Source organism: Stegostoma tigrinum, chromosome 28, assembly GCF_030684315.1.
Source record: "Stegostoma tigrinum isolate sSteTig4 chromosome 28, sSteTig4.hap1, whole genome shotgun sequence".
NCBI lineage: Eukaryota > Metazoa > Chordata > Chondrichthyes > Orectolobiformes > Stegostomatidae > Stegostoma > Stegostoma tigrinum.
In genome coordinates, this window is record NC_081381.1 from 12,088,387 (window position 1) to 12,111,513 (window position 23,127).

The 23,127-nt window shown below is 41.7% G+C and overlaps 1 protein-coding gene across 7 annotated transcripts in view; it reads right to left on the minus strand.

Annotated features, from left to right (window-relative positions):
* mib2 (MIB E3 ubiquitin protein ligase 2) overlaps nt 1–23,127 on the minus strand; it is a 224,315-nt gene that overhangs the window by 55,257 nt on the left and 145,931 nt on the right. For all 7 annotated transcript variants that reach the window (XM_048561339.2, XM_048561340.2, XM_048561338.2 and 4 more), the window contains 4 exons: nt 17,472–17,578; nt 13,611–13,805; nt 8,405–8,547; nt 4,441–4,548 (listed from right to left, as the gene is read on the minus strand). In XM_048561339.2, coding sequence (XP_048417296.1) covers nt 4,441–4,548; nt 8,405–8,547; nt 13,611–13,805; nt 17,472–17,578 — 553 coding nt within the window. The remainder of the gene's footprint in view (nt 1–4,440; nt 4,549–8,404; nt 8,548–13,610; nt 13,806–17,471; nt 17,579–23,127) is intronic.

A 23,127-nucleotide genomic window follows, 5' to 3' on the forward strand; every position in this document is an offset into this window, starting at 1 on the left:
CAGAGGAGCGGGGGTTGGGAGGGGTGGTGGGGATGAAGGGTCTAGGCCCGAAACGTCAGCTTTCCTGCTCTTCTGATGCTGCTAGGCCTGCTGTGTTCATCCAGCACTACACCTTGTTACCAATAATCTGCCTTCTTGTTTTTACTTCAAAGGTGAATACTCTCTCATTTATCGAAATTATACTGCATCTGCCATTGATTTGCCCACTCACCCAACCAGTCGAAATCATGCTGAAGGATCTCTGCATCCTCATCACAGTTCACCCTCCCACCCAACTCAGTATCATCTGCAAACTTGGAAATGTTGCATTTTGCTCCTTCATCCAAATCATTAATCTATATTGTGAATAGACAATAAATTGAATAGCCTTTTTTTTAAGCATGTAATTAAATGTTCTCATCTGTTAAATAGAAACATTTGGAATGGAGTCTACACAATGTCATGACATGTACAAAGCAGGTTCAGAACAGCTTCTTTCTGGTCATTATCAGACTGTTGAATGGACTGTTGCCTTAAATAATGCAACTTGCAATGTAACCTTTATGTCTCCAGGTCTTTTTGATCTTTAAGTCTTTTGCTTACTGTGATCTGCCTATGCCGCTTGTAAACGTAGCTTTTCACTGTATTTCAGTGCACATGACAGTAAAATCAAAATCAAAAATCAAGTTAGTACACATGTTCTACCTAGGAAATAGTCTCAGAGGCTTTTGAGACCAACTGCAAATCTTTCAGTTAAGTATACTAGATGATTATTAATAGACATAAATGTTCTATATTCTTCTGTTTGACTCTGACTAATGACATAACTGTTCTTTGAATTCTGGCCACTCAGTACTTGGTTCCATTGATGAATGGATTAAACTTATTATTTATAAATCCTTCTTGTACTATTGTATCCTGGGGTATTACATTGGGTATAACTGGAAGTATCTGAGTCATGCTTAAATTACGTCAAAAGATTTTCTTGCCTCAGCATGTTGAAGATATTTAACTTTCTGTTCAGGACTGGTCCACGGCGAAGAGACTTTTCAATGAAGTTGTAATTGAAATGATATTTTTTTAACAAGGCTATAAACAGCTATTCATTTTTATCCCATGGAGCGTGTGTTCCCGAAGCAAGAGATGAGTATTGCCATTAAAAATGGCAGCCATCATCTACCTGCACATTTACAGTCACACCTGTAAAGTCATGCTGTGTGTGTGAAAGAGAGAGAACCGGGGTTAAGAGTTGCTTGTTAGGAGGAAGTCTGCAGGAACACACTCAAACCGTTTAAGTTACTTACAATATTGCTCAACACAAATTAATCAACAACTGCTTTGTCTTATTTGCTTTTGACAACAAGGAGAGGGAAGGGGATGGTTAGCTGATGTACCATGTCACCATTAAGCTGTGGAAGGAATACGAAGACATTACTAATATGTTATCAGATTATCGAGTTTCACTTTAATTTTGTGGATGAGTGTATAATGCTCAATCTAATGCTGGCACAAACATTGCCTTTATTCCATACATTAGTTTTCAAATGAATACTTTAAATACAGACTAATAATTTGTCAGGTCAATAAAGTATAAATGTGCAATTTAGATAGGTTAATAATAATTGGAAGGCAACTGAATTCCCATTCATGAGGGACAAATCTGACAGTCTAGGTCAAGTAGGACTTGGCATTCCCAACTGAGAATTCAGCCGAGCATTCGCTCGAGAACAGATTTTAAAGGGTCTTGATTCGCAGCGTGATGGAAGAGAGGGAATTTGCCTGGCTGTACAAATATCAAAGCAGAAATACAGCTGCAAGTCCCAAATACGGCTTAAATGTTGTTACTTTGCTGTGAAAAATTTCAGCTAGCAATTCAGCAGTGTTGCAGTTGGTTGGGAAAGAAGCAGAGTAATACCGCCCTTAGCAATGGGGAAGCTGCAACTCAGCGCTGTTAATCTAGATCTTTGCTAAAACCACCATTGATTTTTTTCCTCTGGCCATTGCCTTAACAGAATGTGAATAGCATTTACATGTTGAAACACTGGCAAAGCACCTGTTCCAGAAGTCCAACAGGGAATTTTGGGTCTGGACCAGAACATGCTCCTCTCAGTAATATACAATCAAGTCCAAGGAATAACATGACATCTAGTTTAGGCATATAAAGAAGGTTTTACCATCAGTTAAAGACCGGAAAGCAAATGCAAACAAATTTTGCCCTTTTTATTGATAAAATATTGCCAGTTGAGGTTTTTGTCCTTAGACTCAACTCTTTAATTAGTAGAACACATGCGTGTGGGTAATGCAAGCTGATAGGAAATATTTGATATACACCTGAAGAAGTTTGCTTTATGACAAGGTCAATGCCAGTACTCAGTGATAACAAATTGGTCTGACTTTGTCATAAAGCAAACTTCTTCAGTCTCTGCCTTTTTTTTAAATTACAGATAAATAACTGAATAGGATACTGACTACAACAATATAAAACTAAAATACTGACAATGTTGGAAACCTGAAATTAAAACAGAAAATGCTGCAGGTCATGCAGCACCTGTAGAGAGAAATGGTTAGCACTTCAGATTGGAGACCTCTCATCAGCTCTGAAATGACAAATGTTTCCCCATCCACAGATGTTGTCTAATATTTCCACCATTTTCTGTCGCTTATGGGACAATGGAGACCTACTTTCTGCTTGTGTATACCCACTGTTAATAGGTGTCTCTTTTCAGAGTGCTGTAAAATAGGTAACACATTGGAATTATATGCCAGGCAGGGTCTTTAAGACAGTGATAATAAAATGTGAGGCTGGATGAACACAGCAGGCCAGCAGCATCTCAGGAGCACAAAAGCTGACGTTTTGGGCCTAGACCCTTCATCAGAGAGGGGGATGGGGAGAGGGAACTGGAATAAATAGGGAGAGAGGGGGAGGCGGACCGAAGATGGAGAGTAAAGAAGATAGGTGGAGAGAGTGTAGGTGGGGAGGTAGGGAGGGGATAGGTCGGTCCAGGGAAGACGGACAGGTCAAGGAGGTGGGATGAGGTTAGTAGGTAGCTGGGGGTGCGGCTTGGGGTGGGAGGAAGGGATGGGTGAGAGGAAGAACCGGTTAGGGAGGCAGAGACAGGTTGGACTGGTTTTGGGATGCAGTGGGTGGGGGGGAAGAGCTGGGCTGGTTGTGTGGTGCAGTGGGGGGAGGGGACGAACTGGGCTGGTTTAGGGATGCAGTAGGGGAAGGGGAGATTTTGAAACTGGTGAAGTCCACATTGATACCATATGGCTGCAGGGTTCCCAGGCGGAATATGAGTTGCTGTTCCTGCAACCTTCGGGTGGCATCATTGTGGCACTGCAGGAGGCCCATGATGGACATGTCATCTAGAGAATGGGAGAGGGAGTGGAAATGGTTTGCGACTGGGAGGTGCAGTTGTTTGTTGCGAACTGAGCGGAGGTGTTCTGCAAAGCGGTCCCCAAGCCTCCGCTTGGTTTCCCCAATGTAGAGGAAGCTGCACCGGGTACAGTGGATGCAGTATACCACATTGGCAGATGTGCAGGTGAACCTCTGCTTAATGTGGAATGTCATCTTGGGGCCTGGGATGGGGGTGAGGGAGGAGGTGTGGGGACAGGTGTAGCATTTCCTGCGGTTGCAGGGGAAGGTGCTGGGTGTGGTGGGGTTGGAGGGCAGTGTGGAGCGAACAAGGGAGTCACGGAGAGAGTGGTCTCTCCGGAAAGCTGACAGGGGAGGGGATGGAAAAATGTCTTGGGTGGTGGGGTCGGATTGTAAATGGCGGAAGTGTCGGAGGATAATGCGTTGTATCCGGAGGTTGGTAGGGTGGTGTGTGAGAACGAGGGGGATCCTCTTGGGGCGGTTGTGGCAGGGGCGGGGTGTGAGGGATGTGTTGCGGGAAATACGGGAGACGCGGTCAAGGGCGTTCTCGATCACTGTGGGGGGAAAGTTGCGGTCCTTAAAGAACTTGGACATCTGGGATGTGCGGGAGTGGAATCCCCTCCCTACCTCCCCACCTACACTCTCTCCACCTATCTTCTTTACTCTCCATCTTCGGTCCGCCTCCCCCTCTCTCCCTATTTATTCCAGTTCCCTCTCCCCATCCCCCTCTCTGATGAAGGGTCTAGGCCCGAAACGTCAGCTTTTGTGCTCCTGAGATGCTGCTTGGCCTGCTGTGTTCATCCAGCCTCACATTTTATTATCTTGGAATTCTCCAGCATCTGCAGTTCCCATTATCTCTTTAAGACAGTGATGTTGAATTATCAAGTTATAGAGCTCACATCCAGTTAATTCAAAACTCCGGCAATATATTAATTTCATTCTGCTTGATTAAAACGCACTCATACAAATTGGATCAATTTTGAATAATGAATTATTCATCTCGTCTTTCTGTAGTTAAATGTGACATGTTTCACTGATGCAAAATGTCTTCTGGATAAGAAAATAGGCTCAACTATTACTTGTACCTTGGTAAGAGCTCCAGAGTGGAAGGTCCATCGAATGTTATTGCTGTACTGAACTCTCACATCTCCTCGGTCAGTTATCCTGTGCACTGTACCAGTCCGCCCAATATACTGTACAAAAGAAGATGGGGATTAATTTATTCAAAACAACAAGTGTGAACTCTGACATGCTGAAATTCTGAAGCAGAAAATCGTCCTGTTCCTTGTCACTATCATGTAGCTAACAAGCAATGAAAAACTGACAAATGTGCCATTCATTGTAGAGCTTGTTCAAGATGGTTTGAGATCACTATTATTATTGCAACATTTAATTGTTACTTCACGCCCTTGACATAGAATCTGGGAGCCTTTGAACTTGACCACACTTTTTGATTCACGCCAGGCTTTTCCTTTCATTTCTTTTTCTGCAAATTTTCTCAAATTAATTGCTGAATCTTCTCAAATTTGGACAAATTTTCAGTAGCACTGTCAATCACTGCACCTATTTTGAGGGTCAGGCCAACCGTCAGGCAACACCTTGGGCATGACTTCCTGCCACAAAGATATAAATCACATCCAGGCTAAGGGAAAGCGGGTGAAGCCTGCCCATCACTTTGAAGGGAAATAATCGTGCGGATCTGAGGTATATATAAGTAGTATGGACATACAAATCAAACACTGTGAAAGGCCCAAACTAGAAAATGGTAACAAAACAATAAGATTGATAAGGATGCTCATTTACACAGCCCCATCAACAAAATAAATCCATGGTATTTTGAAAAGACTGAGTCAGACAAAAAGTAGAAACTGGGATAGAGAAAATTGGAGCCAGGAGTTCCGAAAAACCTTGGTTAGAAAGGTAAATACTAGGAGGGTCCCTAAAGGAGAAGAAAATACATGAAAAGGCACATGAGTTTTGAGTGTGGGAGACCTGCACAGCTACAGGCATGATGGTAACGATAGGGTGGATTGATGGGAAAGGTGGAGAGGCACCGAAGTCCAGGCAGTACATAAATGAAAAGTTAGAGGCAGTAGTGGATAGATTGTAGAGTTGGAGAAGGATACTTAGGGAAAGCCAAGACTGACTTAAACACTCATATGCATTGGATTTCCTGTCTCACCATGAAACAGATCCGCAAGTTGTGGAGAGACAGTAACGTACAGTTTGGTGAGCAAGTCCTGGTACTCTTCAATCCTGAATCTAGACTGTAAGACATCCAAGGTCTTCAGATCAAACTATGGCAAGGAAACCTGATGATTACCACCTACCATCTTGCCTGGATTCTTGAGTCAGTGTTCAATACCATTTGGAGAATGCACTGAGGGTAGCAAGAGTGGAGAATACATTCACTGGTGAACTTCAACAACCATAAGCAAGAGCGGGACAGTCTCAACACCACTGACAGACACAGCAGCTAAAATGAAACTTGCAGCAGGTGAGTGCAGAACCAATCAGGGAATAACCTAATTTAACTTCGCCTCACTAATGCTACTGCCCAATAACAGTTTTGGGTATGGTCACCATTGCCCACCTCTCATGAACATGCTACTTCATCTCCACACTAAAGACCCATTCCACCATGGTGCATTTTACCATCGTGCTGATGGTCTAGATTAAGAACTAGTTAGCAGTTCTTAAACTAACATCCAAGGTGGTGTGAGCTATCAGCAGAATGACTTCCCTCTAAAATCTGTAACTCATGGACATTCTTCAACAAGTGGATAGCATCCTACGTCGCACGAGCTTCCCCTCTACCTACAAGGCACAAGTCAGAAGACTGATGAAACACTTGTGGATAAAAACAGTGGAAAAACTTTGTAACAATTTCAATACTATTCAGGGAAAAGCAGTGATCTTAAACAGCATAACGTCTACTGCCTTAAACATTCAATTTCTCCACTATTGACATATTGCAGTTGTAGCAGATACTGATGTACAAACTACACTCTAGCAACTCGGTAAGGTTTTTCAGCAGCACATCCCAAATCTGCCTCCTTCATCAGGTAAATTTTTCTTTCATTCTTTCACAGAATGAGGGCATTGCTGGCCAGGCCAGAATTTATTTCCCATCCCAAATTGCCCAGAGGGCAGTTCAGTGTCAACCATATTGCTATGGGTCTGGAGTCACATGTAGGCCAGAACACGTAAGGATGGCAGAGATAATGGGAACTGCAGATGCTGGAGAATCCAAGATAACAAAGTGTGGAGCTGGATAAACACAGCAGGCCAAGCAGCATCTCAGGAGCACGAAAGCTGACGTTTCGGGCCTAGGCCCTTCATCCCTAAAGGGCATTGGTGAACCAGGTGGGCTTTTCCAACAATCAACAATGAATTCAGGATCATCATTAGCTCTTAATTCCAGATTTTATTGAATCCACGGCAGCATTCGAACCTAGGTCTCCAGAACATGAGGAAGGGTCACTGGACCCGAAACTTTAACTGTGATTTTTCTTCACAGATGCTGTCAGACCTACTGAGCTTTGCAAGCAACTTCTGTTTTTGTTCCTGCATCTGCAGTCCTTTCATTTTTCACCTCCCTTCCCCCGCCCCAAACAAGAACATTACTTTGGCATCTGGATTAACAATCCAGCAATAATACCACTAGGCCATCACCTCTCCCTTGAGTGTAAATCAAGGGGAACAGATGTATATCAAGATCCCTTCAAGTCATATACCAAGGTAATGTGAAGATATTTCACTGTTCTTTTACTAAAAGGGAGTCTCATTCCTGAAACTACCAGTGCCTGCACCAAACCATAGTGGCTTAAGATGACATCGCACCACCACCTTCTGAAGGGCAACTCATAATGCCAGTTTTGCCTGTGAAACCCATATCCTGAGAATGAAAAAATGATTGAAGATTAATTTGTAATAATGTAGGTATAAAAATATACAAGTCTTACCAATCTACGTGTCTATATCCCTAGAACTAATTCAAATGAAGGGATTATATTAACTTGAAACAAAGTGAAAGTAAAATATTAAAAAATGAGGAGAGAGATAGTGAGGCAGAGAACAGGAGCTTTAAAAAAAAAGTTTTCAACCTTGAAAGACAGGATCCACTGCACAATATTTCAAGTTATAGAAGGCCAGGAGAGGATGATCAAATTAAAAAGAACAAATGGAGAAGGAAGGGGAAAAGGGGCCAGCAGAGTTGAAGTGTTTAATTTGAACTTGTAGTTAAAATGGTGTTTAAAAGTTAGACATTGTGCCTCATGGTTACTATTACAGGAACAAAGCAATTCTTAAAACTAGGTTCCAGGAAGAGCACCTCATATTCCGTCTGGAAACCCTGCAGCCCAATGGTATCAATGTGGGCTTCACAAGCTTCAAAATCTCCCCTTCCCCCAGACTGCATCCCAAAACCAGCCCAGCTCATCCCCGCCCCCCACCGCATCCCAAAACCAGCCCAGTTTGTCCTCTTCCCCCAGACTGCATCCCAAAACCAGCCCAGCTCGTCCCCGCCTCCCTGACCTGCCCGTCCCTTCTCCCACCTATCCTCTCCTCCCATCTCAACCTGCATCCCCACCTCCTACCTACCAGCCTCACCTCTGTCCCCTTGGCATGCCTGTCCTCCCTTGACTGACCTATCCCTATCCCAACTCCCCATCTACACTCATTTTTACTGGCTCCATCCCTGCTTCCTTGACCTGTCTGACTCCTCTCCACCTATTCACTCCTTCATCCATCTTCCATCCACCTCCCCCTCTCTCTCTATTTATCTCAGAATCCCCTTCCTCTGTCCCATTTTTGAAAAAGTATCCAGACCCAAAACGTCAGCTTTCCTGCTCCTCTGATGCTGCTCGGTGTTCATCCAACTCTACCCTTGTTATTTCAGATTCTACAGCAGCAGCAGTTCCTACTATCTCTTAAAACTATTAAGCCTTTATTTACAGAAAGTATGTTAAGAGTATATTTTAGCACCGACAGGTTGCCAGCCCTGAAGAAACGGAATATTTCAAAGATGCTGACAGCATTGACAGCTACCTCAGCCATTTTAGGATTCCATCCTCCATGACCTTCCTGCATCTGGCGAAGAATATCTACATCAAGAAGGCATTTCACCTTGTCATTGTGCTGGAATGAGTGGCCATCAGCACTCTCTTGCCTGGGGAGTTCAACATGTTCACCTGAAAGAACAGTAATCACAATGTGAGAAGCTCGTGCACATTTTAAGAAGCGGGGCCACATTTTGACATTACCATAAAACATAACCTCGCAAGCTCTATATTGAATTTCAACAACACAATCATTTTTAAACAACTTAAAAGCTAATTAAAAATTGAGAAATCTGAAATAGCCTGACATTTTTCTACAGATATATTTTTACAGCTACTCATTCGCTCACTCCCAAGGTGTAAAACAAAACTGGCCTCAACAGCTGCCAAAGCAGAATCAGATTAAAATAAAATGACCCAACCAAGTCTAATAGATACAAGAGGAAAATACTGCAGATGTTAGACACACTCAACAGGTCTGGCAGAACAAGAATAATGAAAAGGTCACAAATGTAAGACATTAATGCTGCCTCCCTCTCCACAGATGCTATCAAACTTGTTCTGTATTTGCAGTATTTTCCATTTTTATTTTGTTATTACCAAATAAGCTCACAGAATGTTGCAAAGATGCCTAGAAATTGACCTTTAAAAAAAACTTCAAATTTTGCAGCTTGCAGCAGTTTTCATGACCTGAGAACATTCTAAAGTGCTTCTCAAGCAAATCTAGTGAATTGAGGGGAATGTAGGTTAAGTTATTTTATTTTTGGATTAGGATTATTCCACAGCACAACATCGTGGGCTGAAGGGCCTGTACTGTGCTGTACTTTTCTTTGCTCAATGTTCAAGCAGTGAATTACTTTTCAAAAAAGAGACGATGCCAAATAGAGAGATATGTCACTCAGTTAATACATAATGAGATTCCAGAAACAGCAAAGAAGACAAATGATTAGATAGCTGATATTGCTGCTGTTGATTTCAGGATAAATGCTGTCCATAACGCCTGGGAGGTCTACCCTGTTTCCTCACTCAGTGCTATTGGATTTATCATGTCTAACCGAGAGAGTAATGAAGCTTGGTTTAGCTTTTTTCAATCTTGCCCCAAATGTCAACCTGAGTTGTACGCTCAAATCTCTGGAGTGAGGCTTGAACCAACAATTTCCTAACTCAGAGCTAACTGTGCAAATCACTGAGTCAAAGCTAAAATTTGGAAATAGTATGGACTGAAAGTTAAAGAATGAAGGTATTACTAAATGGCAATAGCAACATGCTTTGAATATTATTTTGCAAGAAATTAGTGAAAGACTATAATTTAAATCTCCAAGTCTAATGTTACTGCGTCCACAATTAATGTGAATCTTCCAGAATGTTTTTGAAATGCAGTGGCCCAGAAAGACTGGATAGGGTAGACTGAAATTTGTCCCAATATTCAACAAGTCAAAGTAGATTAATCTGTACACAAGAAAAAATAAAAAAGCTGCAAATGCATCCTCTGTCTTATAACTCAATTTTTTGTTCTGTTTTTACAATGTCCCGGCTGTTTCAATTACTCTTCCATCACTAACTGTGGTTGAACACATACACAATATGCAAAGAAGACATACTGTAAATGTATGTGTAACATATTTCAACTATACTCGGAAATTAAAGCTGCCTTGGTCTCCACTTGAAAGAAACTTTTAACACGTGGCAAAAAGCAACTGGACATTTTGCTGCAATTTTGGTTTCAGCAGAATAGCCAAGTTCTATGATCATTGTTGATTAAATGCCAGTAATGAGAGAAGCCAACTTTCAAAAAAGACTCTCAAAGTTAGAGCTCCTAATCATTGACAGAATTGGGCAGATGAGAAATTAGGACCAATTTTTATTTTTAAAAAATCCTAAAATCGTCAATTGTTAGTTTGAAAATGGTGAAGTTATTTCTTATTTACTGACTAACTGAAATTGCAACTGTATATACTTTAAACAGACTGCATAATTAAATGCAAAGGAACTTCAGACGTTTAATCCTCATAACCTGCAGAAAACCATGCACTAATTTTTAAACCTGGACTTAGGGTGGGAACTTTGGCTGTGTTCTGGCTACATACAGCCACTTCCAGCAGACCACGCCCATAAACAGGCTTAAAAGTCCTGGAAATCTAACTGCGGCTCCCAATTAATTGCTTCAGAGAAATCAATGTTTGCGAAACTGCTGGGCCTCACCTCCCCATCATTTAAATCTGGCATGAACTGCACCGCAGTTTGTCACACAGATCTGATGTGCACCTGCAAGGTTTGAGGACAGTTAATCTAACTCCAATGTGCCACTTCTTGCAGTAACATTAGCACAGAAAGGGGAGGGGGCACACCAAGGAAAGACTTGAGTCCACTGAGAGAGCACAGTAGATCAAGAGCACAAGGGGTGTTGACCTGGCAGAATGGAGGTCAAATCTGAAAATGTTTTGTCCAGTGCAGGTTAGATGACTAGTTCAACACTAAAGCTGAGGAATATTGGTCTTCTGTTGATTTTGTAAGGAATAGAGGTTGATGATTTCATTATTTGGAAAATTCTGCTGCCAGTTGGAGCTGGAACAACTTAATTGCCTGCCCTCACTCTTCCTTTGTTATAATTGTGCTGCTTGATAAGTGCAGATTTGAGTTTGAGGTCAATGGAAGTAAAATTCAAGAAAGGTGGACAACTGCTGTCTGAATTATTATTAGCCATTTTACAGCACCACTCCGGGCAATAACGCTCTTTTGAAATTGGTGATTTGTAGCTTTTATTCCTGCTCGCAGTGGACAACAATCACAGACACTAGTTGAACAGTGAAATCACAGCGGAAATCCCGGAGTTTTGCTTCTTTCACAGGTCAGAGAGGAAATTCATATAGCTTCACCTCCATGAAAGTTTATTCACAGACAAATTAATCATACAGACAGTGAATATGACATAGTCAACCAATGTGATGTGGGTTCTTTGCGCCAAATGTCTTTCAGTCATTCATATCTATATCTTTGTCATTAATCAAATCCACTTCAACTGCATGCAAGCACATATGTGCACCCACAGTACTAATTCACCCCCGTCTCAACATGCATTCTGATGAAATTATGCACAATTGCTAATGCTGTGTTCATTTATATCTGTAATGTTTTGTAACTGTTGGAACTACTTGCAAAATCTAACTCTCTATTTGTTTTTGAAATGGGGCCTTCAGCTGACAGCATCATGTTTCATAGTCTATTCAATGGGTAAATTGATAGAAAGAAAACAGGAGGAAGATGGATGCATTGCCAAGATATATCTAGTAACCTGCCCAGGAATTTGTACAGGACTTTGTGTTCTCCATTAGACAGCTAGAGATGTGCCCAGAAGCAATGTCAACATTTGCAGATGACATCAAAAGGAGGAGCATAACAAATCAAAAGAACGTCCGGGTCCTGACTAGGCATGTAACAAGCACAGTTCAATACTGATAAGTAGAAATCAATAGTTTAGTAAGAATAATAGGGAATGTAGACAAAATGGCATATTTCTTAAAGGAGATAAACAGAAGGTTTTAAATGCAACCAGGCAGCTTTAAAAGCAGATTACATGTAGAAAATGCAATAATGAGGGTATACGGGATTTTGTTGTTCATACATTGAATTTACTCATTGCACTGATTATGTTCTGAAGGGTGTACTGTGTGCAGTTTCAGATATTCCTTTCTAAATGATATTAATCTTCATTTACAATTCATCAGCATGGTCACAAAGAAAAACCAAGGTAAAACTTGCTACAGCAGAGAATATTATAAAACAGTAAGTAAAAAAAAGTTGGGTCTGGGAGCATCAATGGACAGAAATCAAAGTTAATGGAGTTCTGAGGAAAGGTCACTTGACCTAAAATGTTAGCTGTGATTTCTCTCCACAAATGCTGCCAGACCTGCTGAGATTTTCCAGCAGTCTCTATTTTTTTTCTCTCTGATTTACAACACCCATAGTTCCTTCAGTTTTTAGAAAAATATTAGGTCTGTGTTTCAGTAATACAGTGGGATTAATTTAGGATAATTACCAAAACAAAATACATGAAATTATACCTTTATTCCTCACAATTAGGGAATCTCTCAGAATATGAAACTCATTAATAGTAATAACCATCGATAGTGAAACAATCAATGTTTAACGGGAAGTCAGGAAAACAAAAGAAAATTAAAGGACACCACATAACAGCAAAGGGAATGGAATTAAACAGAGTAACTCTGATATGAAGCTGGTATTGTTATATGAAGCCAACTGTCCTCTTTTCCTGCAGGACTCAACATGATATACAACAAAGGACTGTTAGAAATAAATCAAATAAAGTATACTAACATGGCAATGATTTGAGAAGATGTGTTTGGCTGACCTCTTCCTGAGCTCGCAAGATAGTGACACTATCATTTCTATAGAAATGTGACTACAACAGAAATGATTCACAGCTGCAGTTTCTCGCACCAAGCAAGCCAGTATCACTTTAAAGCTATAAAACAAAGATCTAGAGCCAGCAAATTGCTTTGAACAGCACTACTCAATTCTTAATCAAGACAGTCTTCAGTACACACTGTTTTCATTTAAACGGATAAAGCTCCATCTGTATAGAAATCTTGGCATCCCATTGGTATGATTTTAGACAACTTCTGTAGGCAAGTAAAAATCTTCTCTTGAAGGCAATGGTAGTTTCCTGGATCCCAAATTTTTCCACAGCCAAACTGTGGTTGATATTTTGAAGGCACTCCCAGAATAGATCAATAACTAACCACCAGAGGGTATATCTGAGCAATGCAAGTTAATCAATTCTCAGATGATCAGGCCAACAGTTTAGGTGGAGCAGCAACCCGCTGAGTGTTATTAACATTTTGGGCAGGAAAATGAATGCAAAGTGAAACCTCATTGGGACTGTGAGCTGAGATAGGGAACACAAAAGAGAAGATACTTCGCATTAGATTCACAATACAGAAGTTACACACCACGGACACAATGACACCCACTTCAAGGAATAAGCAGAGGTGTCAAAAAGTAATCATATTTCAAAAATCTGCACATCAGAAAATGCGAGCACTTTAGTCAAAAGGTGAGGTGCAGACTAAACAAATACAATGTGGAGTTCAAGGTCATCAAAAGGGGTCAACAGGTACATATTGTTCAAATAAATTTGCTGCTGATATAATCTTATAGAAACAATCCAAACATACCTAGTTTTGGCAAATGATCTTTGTAGTAGTAGCCTCCTGCAGAATCCGTGACATACTTTAAATCAACCTTTCCTTTGTGACCCATTCGGTAGACGTTGGTTGTCCCGTTTGACCAGGTGACACTCGAAACACTTCGCCCTGACTCAGTATCCCAGCCACGAATATCAACTACTTTCCCAATTTTGCCTTCCCCACCTACAAAGCAAAATAACTAATTTTACAAAAGTGCATAATTAAAGTCATCCATCTCGTTCACAATTAATGACTGCCACATAGGGCCAAAAGTAGCAGAAAATGTGAGTTTGCAGGTGCTCCATTGTTAAGTTTAAAATACTAACTAATGAAGCTTTGAATCCTGGTTAAAAAGAGCAAAATCTGTAGTTTGGAAATAGAACTATCAAATAGTGCCAGGATCTGACAATGCTTGTACCATGGGCTTAGAATGTGAGTCAAACTCCCCCAGGGTCACCATGACCAAAACCTGCATTCAAGTTTGTCATCCATTAGACATAGGAGCAAAACTAGACCATTCAATCCATCAAGTCTGCTCTGCCACTCAATGAGATCATGGCTAATCTGATATTCAATTCTAACTTCCTGCCTTTTCCACATACATTTTGTTTTTATTCATACGTGGGATGTGAGTGTTGCTGGTTGGGTCAGTATTTATTGCTTGTCCCTAGCTGCTCGAGAAGGTGGTGGTGGGCTGAATTCTGGAACTGCTGCAACCCACCTGCTGTGGGTACATTCAGAATGCCCTGAGGGAGGGAATTCCAGAACTTTGACGCAGCAACAGTGAGGGAATGGCAATATATTTCCAAGTCAGGATGGCAAGTACCCTGGAAAGGAACTTGGGTGGGGCCGGTGTTCCCATATGTCTGCTGCCCTTGTCCTTCTAGATGGAAGTGGTCGTGGGTTTGGGAGGTACTGCCTGAGAATGTTTGGTGAATTTCTGCAGCGCAACTTGTAGATAGTACACACTGCTGCGACTGAGCATCGGTGGTGGAGGGAGTGAATATTTGTAGATACAGTTCCAATCAAGTGGCTGCTTTGTCCTGGATGTTGTCAAGCTTGAGTGTCGCTGCGGCTGCACTCATCCAGGCAAGTGGGGAGTGTTCCTGCCTTGTGCCTTGTAGATGATGGACAGGCTTTGGGAGTCAGGAGGCGAGTTACTCGCCTCAGCAATCCTAGCTTCTGACCTGCTCTTGTAGCCACTGTGCTTATGTGGGGAGTCCAGTTGACTTTCAGGTCAAGGAAAACCCCAGTATGATGATGGTAGGGCTTCAGTGACAGTAACAGCATTGAAAGTCAAGGAATGGTGGTTAGATTGGTGATGGATCTAATTGGTGACGTTCATAGTCAGGCATTTGTGAGGTGTGAATGTTACTTGCCACTTGTCAGCTGAAGTCTGGATATTGTTCAGATCTTATTACATTTAAACACGGAGTGCTTCAGTATTTGAGGAGTCGCAAATGGTGGTGAACATTGCATAATCATCAGCAAACATCCGGACCTCTGACCTTATGACAGAGAGAAGGTCATTGATGAAGCAGCTGAAGATGGTCGGACTGAGGACACTACCCTGAGGAACTCCTGCAGAGATGTCCTGGAGCGGAGATGATTGACCTCCCACAACCACGACCATCTGCCTGTGGCAGCTATGACTCCAGCCACCGGAGAGTTTACCCCTGATAACCATTGATTCCAGTTTTGCTCGGGCTCCTTGATGCCACACTCGGTCAAACGCAGCCTTGATATCAAGGGCTGTCCCTCCCACCTCACCCCAGGAATTCAGCTCTTTTGTCCATGTTTGAACCAAGGCTGTAATGAAGTCAGGAGTTGAATGGCCCTGGCGGAACCCAAATCAAGTGTCACTGAGCAGGTGCTGCTTGATAGCGCTGTTACTGACAACTTCCATCACTTTACTGAGGATTGAGAGGAGATCGATGGGGCGGTAATTGACCAGGTTGGATTTGTCCTGCTTTTTATGCACAGGACATACCTGGGCAATTTTCCACATTGTACATATGCCAGCGTTGTAACTGCACTGGAACAGCTTGACTATGGGAGCGGCAAGTTCTGGAGCACAAGTCTTCAGTATTATTGCCAGAATGTGGTCAGGGCTGGGAGCCTTTGCAGTGTCCAGTGTCTCCAACTGTTTCTTGATATCACGTGGAGTGAATTGAAATGGCTGAAAACTGGTATCCGTGATGGTGGGGACCACTGGAGGAGGCCGAGATTGATCATCCACTCGGCACTTCTGGCTGAATATTGCTGTGAATGCTTCAGCCTCATCTTTTGCACTGATATGCTGGGCTCTTCCATCATTGAGGATGGGGATATTTATGGAACCTCCTCCTCTAGTGAGTTGTTTAATTGTCCAGCGCATTTCACAACTGGATGTGGCAGGCCTGCAGAGCTTAGATCTGATCCGTTGGTTGTGGGATCCCTTAGCTCTGTCAATCATTTGCTGCTTTCGCTGTTTGGCGCGCAAGTATCCTGTTTGGTGGCTTCACCAGGTTGACACCTCATCTTCACGTATGCATTGTGCTGCGCCTGGCATGCCCTCATGCTCCCTCCATTGAACCTGAGTTGATCCCCTGACTTGATGGTAATGGTTGAGTGGTGGATATGCTGGGCCATGAGATTACAGATTGTGTTGGAGTGCAATTCTGCTGCTGTTGATGGCCCATAGCGCCTCATGGATACCCAGCCTTGAGTTGCTAGATCTGTGCGAAGCCTGTCCCATTGAGCACGGGGATAGTGCCACACAACACGATGGAGGTTATTCTCAATGTGAAGGCAGGATTTCATCTCCATGAGGACTGTGCGATGGTCACTCCTACCGATACTGAAATGAATTAACTCAGCTGCAGCTGGCAGACTGGTAAGGCTGGGGTCAAGTATGTTTTTGCCTCTTGTTGTTCCCTCACCACCTGCTGCAGACAGTATAGCAGCTGTGTCCTTTAGGACCTGACCAGCTTGGACCTGCTGCTGAGCCACTCTTGGTAGTGGACATTGAAATCCCCCACCCAGAGTACATTTGTGTCTTTGCCATCCTCAGTGCTTCCCCCAAATGTTGTTCAACATGGAGGAGTACAGACTCGTCAGCTGAGGGAGGGCGGTATGTGGTAATCAGCTGGAGTTTTCCTTGCCTATTTTAATCTGTAGTCATGAGACTTCATGGGGCCCAGAGTCAATGTTGATGACTTACAGAGCATCTCCCTTCCAACGGTAAACCATGGTGCCACCACCTCTGCTGAGTCTGTCCTGCCAGTGAGACAGGACATGGCCAGGGAGGGTGATGGAGGTGTCTGGGACATTGCTTATCAGGTATGATTCTGAGAGTGTGACTGTATCAGGCTGTTGATTGACTAGTTTATGAGACAGCTCTCCCAAATTTTGGCGCTAGTCCCCCCTGGTTGTTAGTAAGAAGGACTTTGCAGGGTCAGAGCCTTTCCAGTGCCTAGATCGAGTTCAGTTTCATTTTTTTGAGGCTTTGTAGCGATTGGTGCATCTGAATCACTTGTTAGGACATTTCAGAGGGGAACTGAGAGTCAGTTGCTTTGTGGTGGGTCTGGAGTCACATGCAGGCCAAACCAGGTGAAGATGATTGACTTCTTTCCCTGAAGGACATTAGTGAACCAAGTGGGTTTTTCCAACACTCAACATCGATCTCATGGTGATCAGTAGATTCATATCAATTCCAGATTTTTTAAAAATTGAATTCAAATTCCACCACATGCCGCGAAACCTGGGTCCCCAGAACATGAGCTAAGTTTCTGGATTAATTGTCCAGCAATAAATACCACTAAGCCATCGTCTACCCACAAACTGAGTTGACAAAAACAACATGCTTACCATCTTGATTGCCCCAATCCCAATCCGGTCCTCGAACAACTTTACTGCCCTGGAAGATCCCCCTTAGTACAATTCTCGGTAAATTCTGCCGTGGACCAACAGGAACACTGCAGACAAAGGGGAATACAAAAATAAGAAATCAAAACTGCAATCAAACAGCCTGAAATAGGAGTATCCCAATTTGCAAAAAGCACATAAACATTCCATTAATTTCCAAGGCTTAATCAATTTCAGATAACATTAAATATTAAGAATGAGACATCTTTCTATCATCTTAAATATCTCAATGTAATTATGAACCAGTTGTATAATAATATTTCTTAGTAGTTATCAAAATTTTCTAATGAACTAGTGCCATCTATAGTCTCTTATCAACATAAAATTAAATGGATCTCAAAAAAGCAAATTATTTTTTGGAACTTTCTACAAATAATTATTCCATTTAAAATTTATAGTCAGAGCAAAAGCAAACAGCATTTTGTCTGGCAGCTTAGCTGTTAATTAACAGATTCTAAAATATGTGCAAAGTATTTGCATCAAGAAACTCCCATACATTTAAGATTTGTATTTTAAATAGAAATCAGATAGACAGATTCTTAACTTGTAGCACATATGTCACTATATTTCACTTCCTGTGCCATTGTTTCTCTTCTCTTCTGCTTAGGTACTACTTTGGGAAGACAGAGCACAAAGTCTTTGCAGTCTAAGTGGGTTTGTGGGCCCTAACCTCTGATACCGTTGTTGATTCAACTTGGTGCAAGCCCCTCGCTGAGGCTTAAGAGTGGGAAAGTCAGGCAGAGTGCCCAGGGGGCAACTTGGGAGTAATCTTGTGATAATAACCACGTTTTTGCTCTGTAAGTCTTCAACATTGACTCTGGACCTCATGAGGTCTCATGACTACAGCTGAATTCACAGCAGGTAAATCCTGTCCAGATCAGGGTCAATATTATTGAAAACCTTCGAACAGACATAACAGACTCTCCATGACACTCAGGAATGCGTCAATGAAAGTAACAGAATTAATTATGTTCTGAATGCTTCAAATGCCCAGAAAAGCAGAGGATTTGGCAGGGGGGGTGTGGATTTAAGGTCATCACAGGTAGAACCTTGGGTCAGGATCATACAAAAAAAATCAATCGCAAAAACTAAAAGGAAATGATGAGCAATGAGAAAACCTTATTAAAATCTTGATTAAACATTGTGATTGTTTGAATTCCATTTGACAGGAAGAAAATTGAAGTTTTAGGGAGAGTATAATGTTGAAATCACTGAAATGCTGTCTGGTACAAGGTCATAGAGATCCAAAACACTTGAATAATTGTGTTTTTTTTTGTTAGAACACCACCAACTGAGATATCATAACAGAAGTGATTAAAATATTGAAAAGATGGTATGGGTGAGATGTAACCAGCTGTTAAGAGATCAGAAAGGATGGTCAAAGATAAACGATTAAATGAAGGAGCTTTAGAAAAGAAAGCAGATTAAGCTTCTTTGTTATGAGGAAGAAACCATGGCAATATTCAGGGTTAGATTGGATGAGGGTAAAGGGCACATGTAGGAATATGGAGACATGATGTTTAGAACCACTTGTACTTGTGGGAAATAAATACCAGCATGAACTGGTTGGGCCAAAAGGACTGTTTCCATGTTATAACTTGTGTCAACATTGGAAAAAGTAACAGCAACGTGTGGCGTACAACACCGTATTTTTTCATCTGGCAGCTGAATCTTGAGCTGGTTAAATAAGTTTCAACCCCTTTAGAAAAACAGATTGACACATGAATACTTTCAGTTTTGCTTGTGTCATATTTAATGGGCAAAATTCTGATACTGCATCCAGTATTCAAGCATCACTCATGCTGGATTTACATGACTTGTCAGCAAGACTGACTACACAATGAATGTTGCACTACAGCACCTCAGTCAAGCTCCCAGAACTCTACTGGCGAGATGTCGCAGAGGGCTATGGATAATTAGTTTTGTGCAAATCGTGATACTGAGTAGGTAAAAACAGAATCAAATTTCAACATGATCCTCTAGATGACCAGAATGTGCATGATAGCTGATTTCTTTCTTTACTTAACCCAATAACTCAAACGAGTTGGAGAACCGTTCTGCCTTTTGAGCTGGGTCAATTCTGTACTGACCTGGAAGGCTAAATGACACAGTGGATAAACTCCCCGAGCCAGAGAACAGTCTCTGAACAGTTTTAAATTCTGACCATTTTATTTACAAGATAAATTGACAATATGGTCACAAAATCTGTGAGTAAGTCCAGAAGGAAAGCTGTTTTGGCCCATCAACTCTCAGTCCTCTGTAATTAAACTGCTGAGGCTCTTCATCCCCTGGCAGCGAAGACAGTTCTTGTCAATGCTAATCCTGTTATTGCACAACGTGATGGTTAAATTTGCACAGAACACAGCAGCTGGACCTGACAAAGCACATGCTGTGTGAAGTGATGGGGGAATGCAGGAACTGAGACATGGGCAGTGAGATTATCATGCCATACATTCATAAATCATGGTTTAGAAAAGGCTTCCAAAATAACATTTTTCTAGCTCAAGAAGAAATGACAATATAACTTTTCCAGTTGGAAAACAGTAAATAAGAAGCAAACCAGCATAAACATAGAGATTGCTGAGAGAAAGAAGAAATATTACGAGGAATGGGGTAGAAAGAATTAAATTTACAAGAGTATGAGCCTCAAAATATTTTCTTTAATTCTCAAAGAGTTAATCTATTGTACAAAAGGAAAAGATAGCAGTAAAATTGCTTAATGTCTCACACTGTTGGTAGCAGTCACTGGGTGTACACTTAAGTGTAAAAGCAATCTTCATAAACTCTTCACCAGCCATCAAGATAACCTGTTACCCAGTACTGTTCACTCTGTCTCAGGAATAACACTGTCACATGCCCATTTATTAGGTAGTATGTGGCTGCCCAAAATGGTGGGCAAGAAGCACGAGCACATTTAAACACTGTATAGTGTGCAGTTAGGACTTCTTCGCATGCAGTAGCCAAATGGCTGTTTGAGGCTTTCACGTGGTTCCTAACTCTGAAGCAGCCAGCACTATTGTGAGGCTGTACTCAGGAAAACTAATCTCACAGAATGCTTTCCAGAAACAAAAGCAGTGAAACTGGCAAGTGACATCTGGTGTCTGACTTTTCTTGTATATATTTCAAAATTGTGATCCAGCTTGACCAGCCTCGTTCATTTCCAAGTATGACGTATTTTTCAGTCATGTTTCCCTCCAGGAGCTGTCACATATTACCACTGACCTCCTCAAGCTCCATATTAAGGGAATTTCTCAATCGTGGCCACTTCTAACCTTCTGATCGGAGACTGGCCTCAACTTCGCATTCACCGCAACCTCGAGTAGATATCTCCAACTCCCAAGGTCCAGGCCCCCGAGATCAGAGCTCTCATCATCTATTGTCATACATTCCAAACCCCTCCCTCTTTGACAATCCCCACATGTTGCTGCCCTGCTCAAGTTTTCTGATTCCTATTCCCTAGAGTGCTTTGATATCCAATCTTGAGGCCATCACTTACCTGCGAGATACTATTAAATTCTATAGTTCTTCTTCATTCACCTTCCTGGGTTCCTCCCACAGCTTAGTCCTTATTAGAATCAGATCAGAGGCCCAACAGTCAGGGCTTCTCAGAACCTGCCATTCACAGTGTATGCAATTTGCGTTGGGGTATTACTAAAACGTGCCAAATTCCCAGTATGTAGTATTTATTGAATCCATCATTTTACATTCCTATGTACAAGTTTTCCAGTTGACTTGTTGCAGAGTCTCAGATATGATTGCATGCATGCTCCTCCTCCTCCTCCTCCTCCCTTATTAAAACAGTCACTCCCCAGAGTACACTCATTAACAATCTCCCTACTTTGTATCTTTCCTTAATTTAGTTTTGATTTGTTTTGGCACTTGCTTTTCTTTCAGGTCAGTGGCTTTGACATTATTAATTGCAGTCAGCTTCCCAGCTCATTCATCCTCTTCCATCTTCCTATCCTGGTTTCCACTTGTCAACTATGTGAGATACACCTATGCCTTAAGCTCATGCTATATTTATGCTCTCTCCTGCTCACTGCTCAAAAATGAAGGGAAACATTATGAAGCCCTGATGGACCCATTACAGGTTAACTCGATTGTCCTAATGCTACTAGAATGTTGAGGAGGATTAAAACAAAAGCAGTCTGCCATCATACTATCACGGTGAATTGAGACAGATATCCATTTACATCTGACAGATATCCATTTACATCTGACAGATCTCAAAATAACAGCCATTTGTTTAAACATCGTATTGCTTGGTGCTGCTCAGATCCAGCAAATTAATTTGGTCTAATTTATACTTGGATTCAACAGTATAATAAATCCTAAAATGCCTAGGCTGCCATGACATAGTGGCCATGTGGCTCTGCTCTGTACTGTGTGTGGTACAAACCGTGTAAAGGAGCAAGGTAAAATCATGATGCTAAATTGCTGATTGGAAGGATAAATTCCAAATCTTCTGCTTTGTAGTTTAAAGGATAAGGTTATCTACAAAGACAGTGTTTCATCAATATATCTTTTTGTCTTTTGTTACAGTAAAAGTCTTGAAACATGAAATTTTGTTTCATCATCCTTTCAGCTGTTGAATTTTTTTTAAAAATTCATTTCCCGGTTATTCGTCTATAGGGAAATTGTAATCTTTCAACCTAATTTATTATAGCACACATTTTTCAGATTGGATTCTGTATATCTGCCTCCACTGCTCTCCTTGTTTTCATGTATCTCGCGAGTTTAACAAAGTTTATAACCAGTTGTAACTTTTAAACAGAAGAGAAATAACCCTGGTCAATGGAGTTAACAAAGTGTGAAGCTGGATGAACACAGCAGGCCAAGCAGCATCTTAGGAGCACAAAACCTGACATTTCAGAGAGGTCTGATGAAGGGTCTAGGCCCGAAATGTCAGCTCTTGTGCTCCTAAGATGCTGCTTGGCCTGCTGCGTTCATCCAGCTTCACACTGTTATCTCTGATTCTCCAGCATCTGCAGTTCCCAATATCTCTGGTCAATGAAGTTATGGTTTGCAACACCTCTCCCTGAATCGGCCTAAAACTTTCACATACATTCCTAGTTTCCTTATAGGTGTCATTAGAGATGTACAAGACAGAAACAGACCCTTCAATTCAACTCATACAAGCCAACCAGATATTCTAAATTAATCTAGCCCCATTTGCCAGCATTCAGCCCATGTCCCTCTAAGTCCTTCCTACGCATATACTGTTCCAGATGCCTATTAAATATTATAATTGTACCAGCCTCCATTTCCTCTGGCAGCTCATTCCACATATATACCACCCTCTGCGTGAAAAAGTTGAACCGTAGGTCCCTTTTAAATCTTTTCCCCTCTCACCTTAAACCTATGTCCTCTAGTTTTGGACTCCCCTACCCTGGGGAAAAGACCTTGGATATTCACCCTATCCGTGCCCTTCATGATCTTATTCTTATAAACCTCTACGAGATCACCTTTCAACCTCCAAAGCTCCAGTGAAAGTAGCCCCAAGCTATTCGGCCTCTCCCTGTAGCTCAAACCTTGGAAACACCCTTGTAAAACTTTTCTGAACTCTTTCAAGTTTAACAACATCTTTCCTATAGCAGGG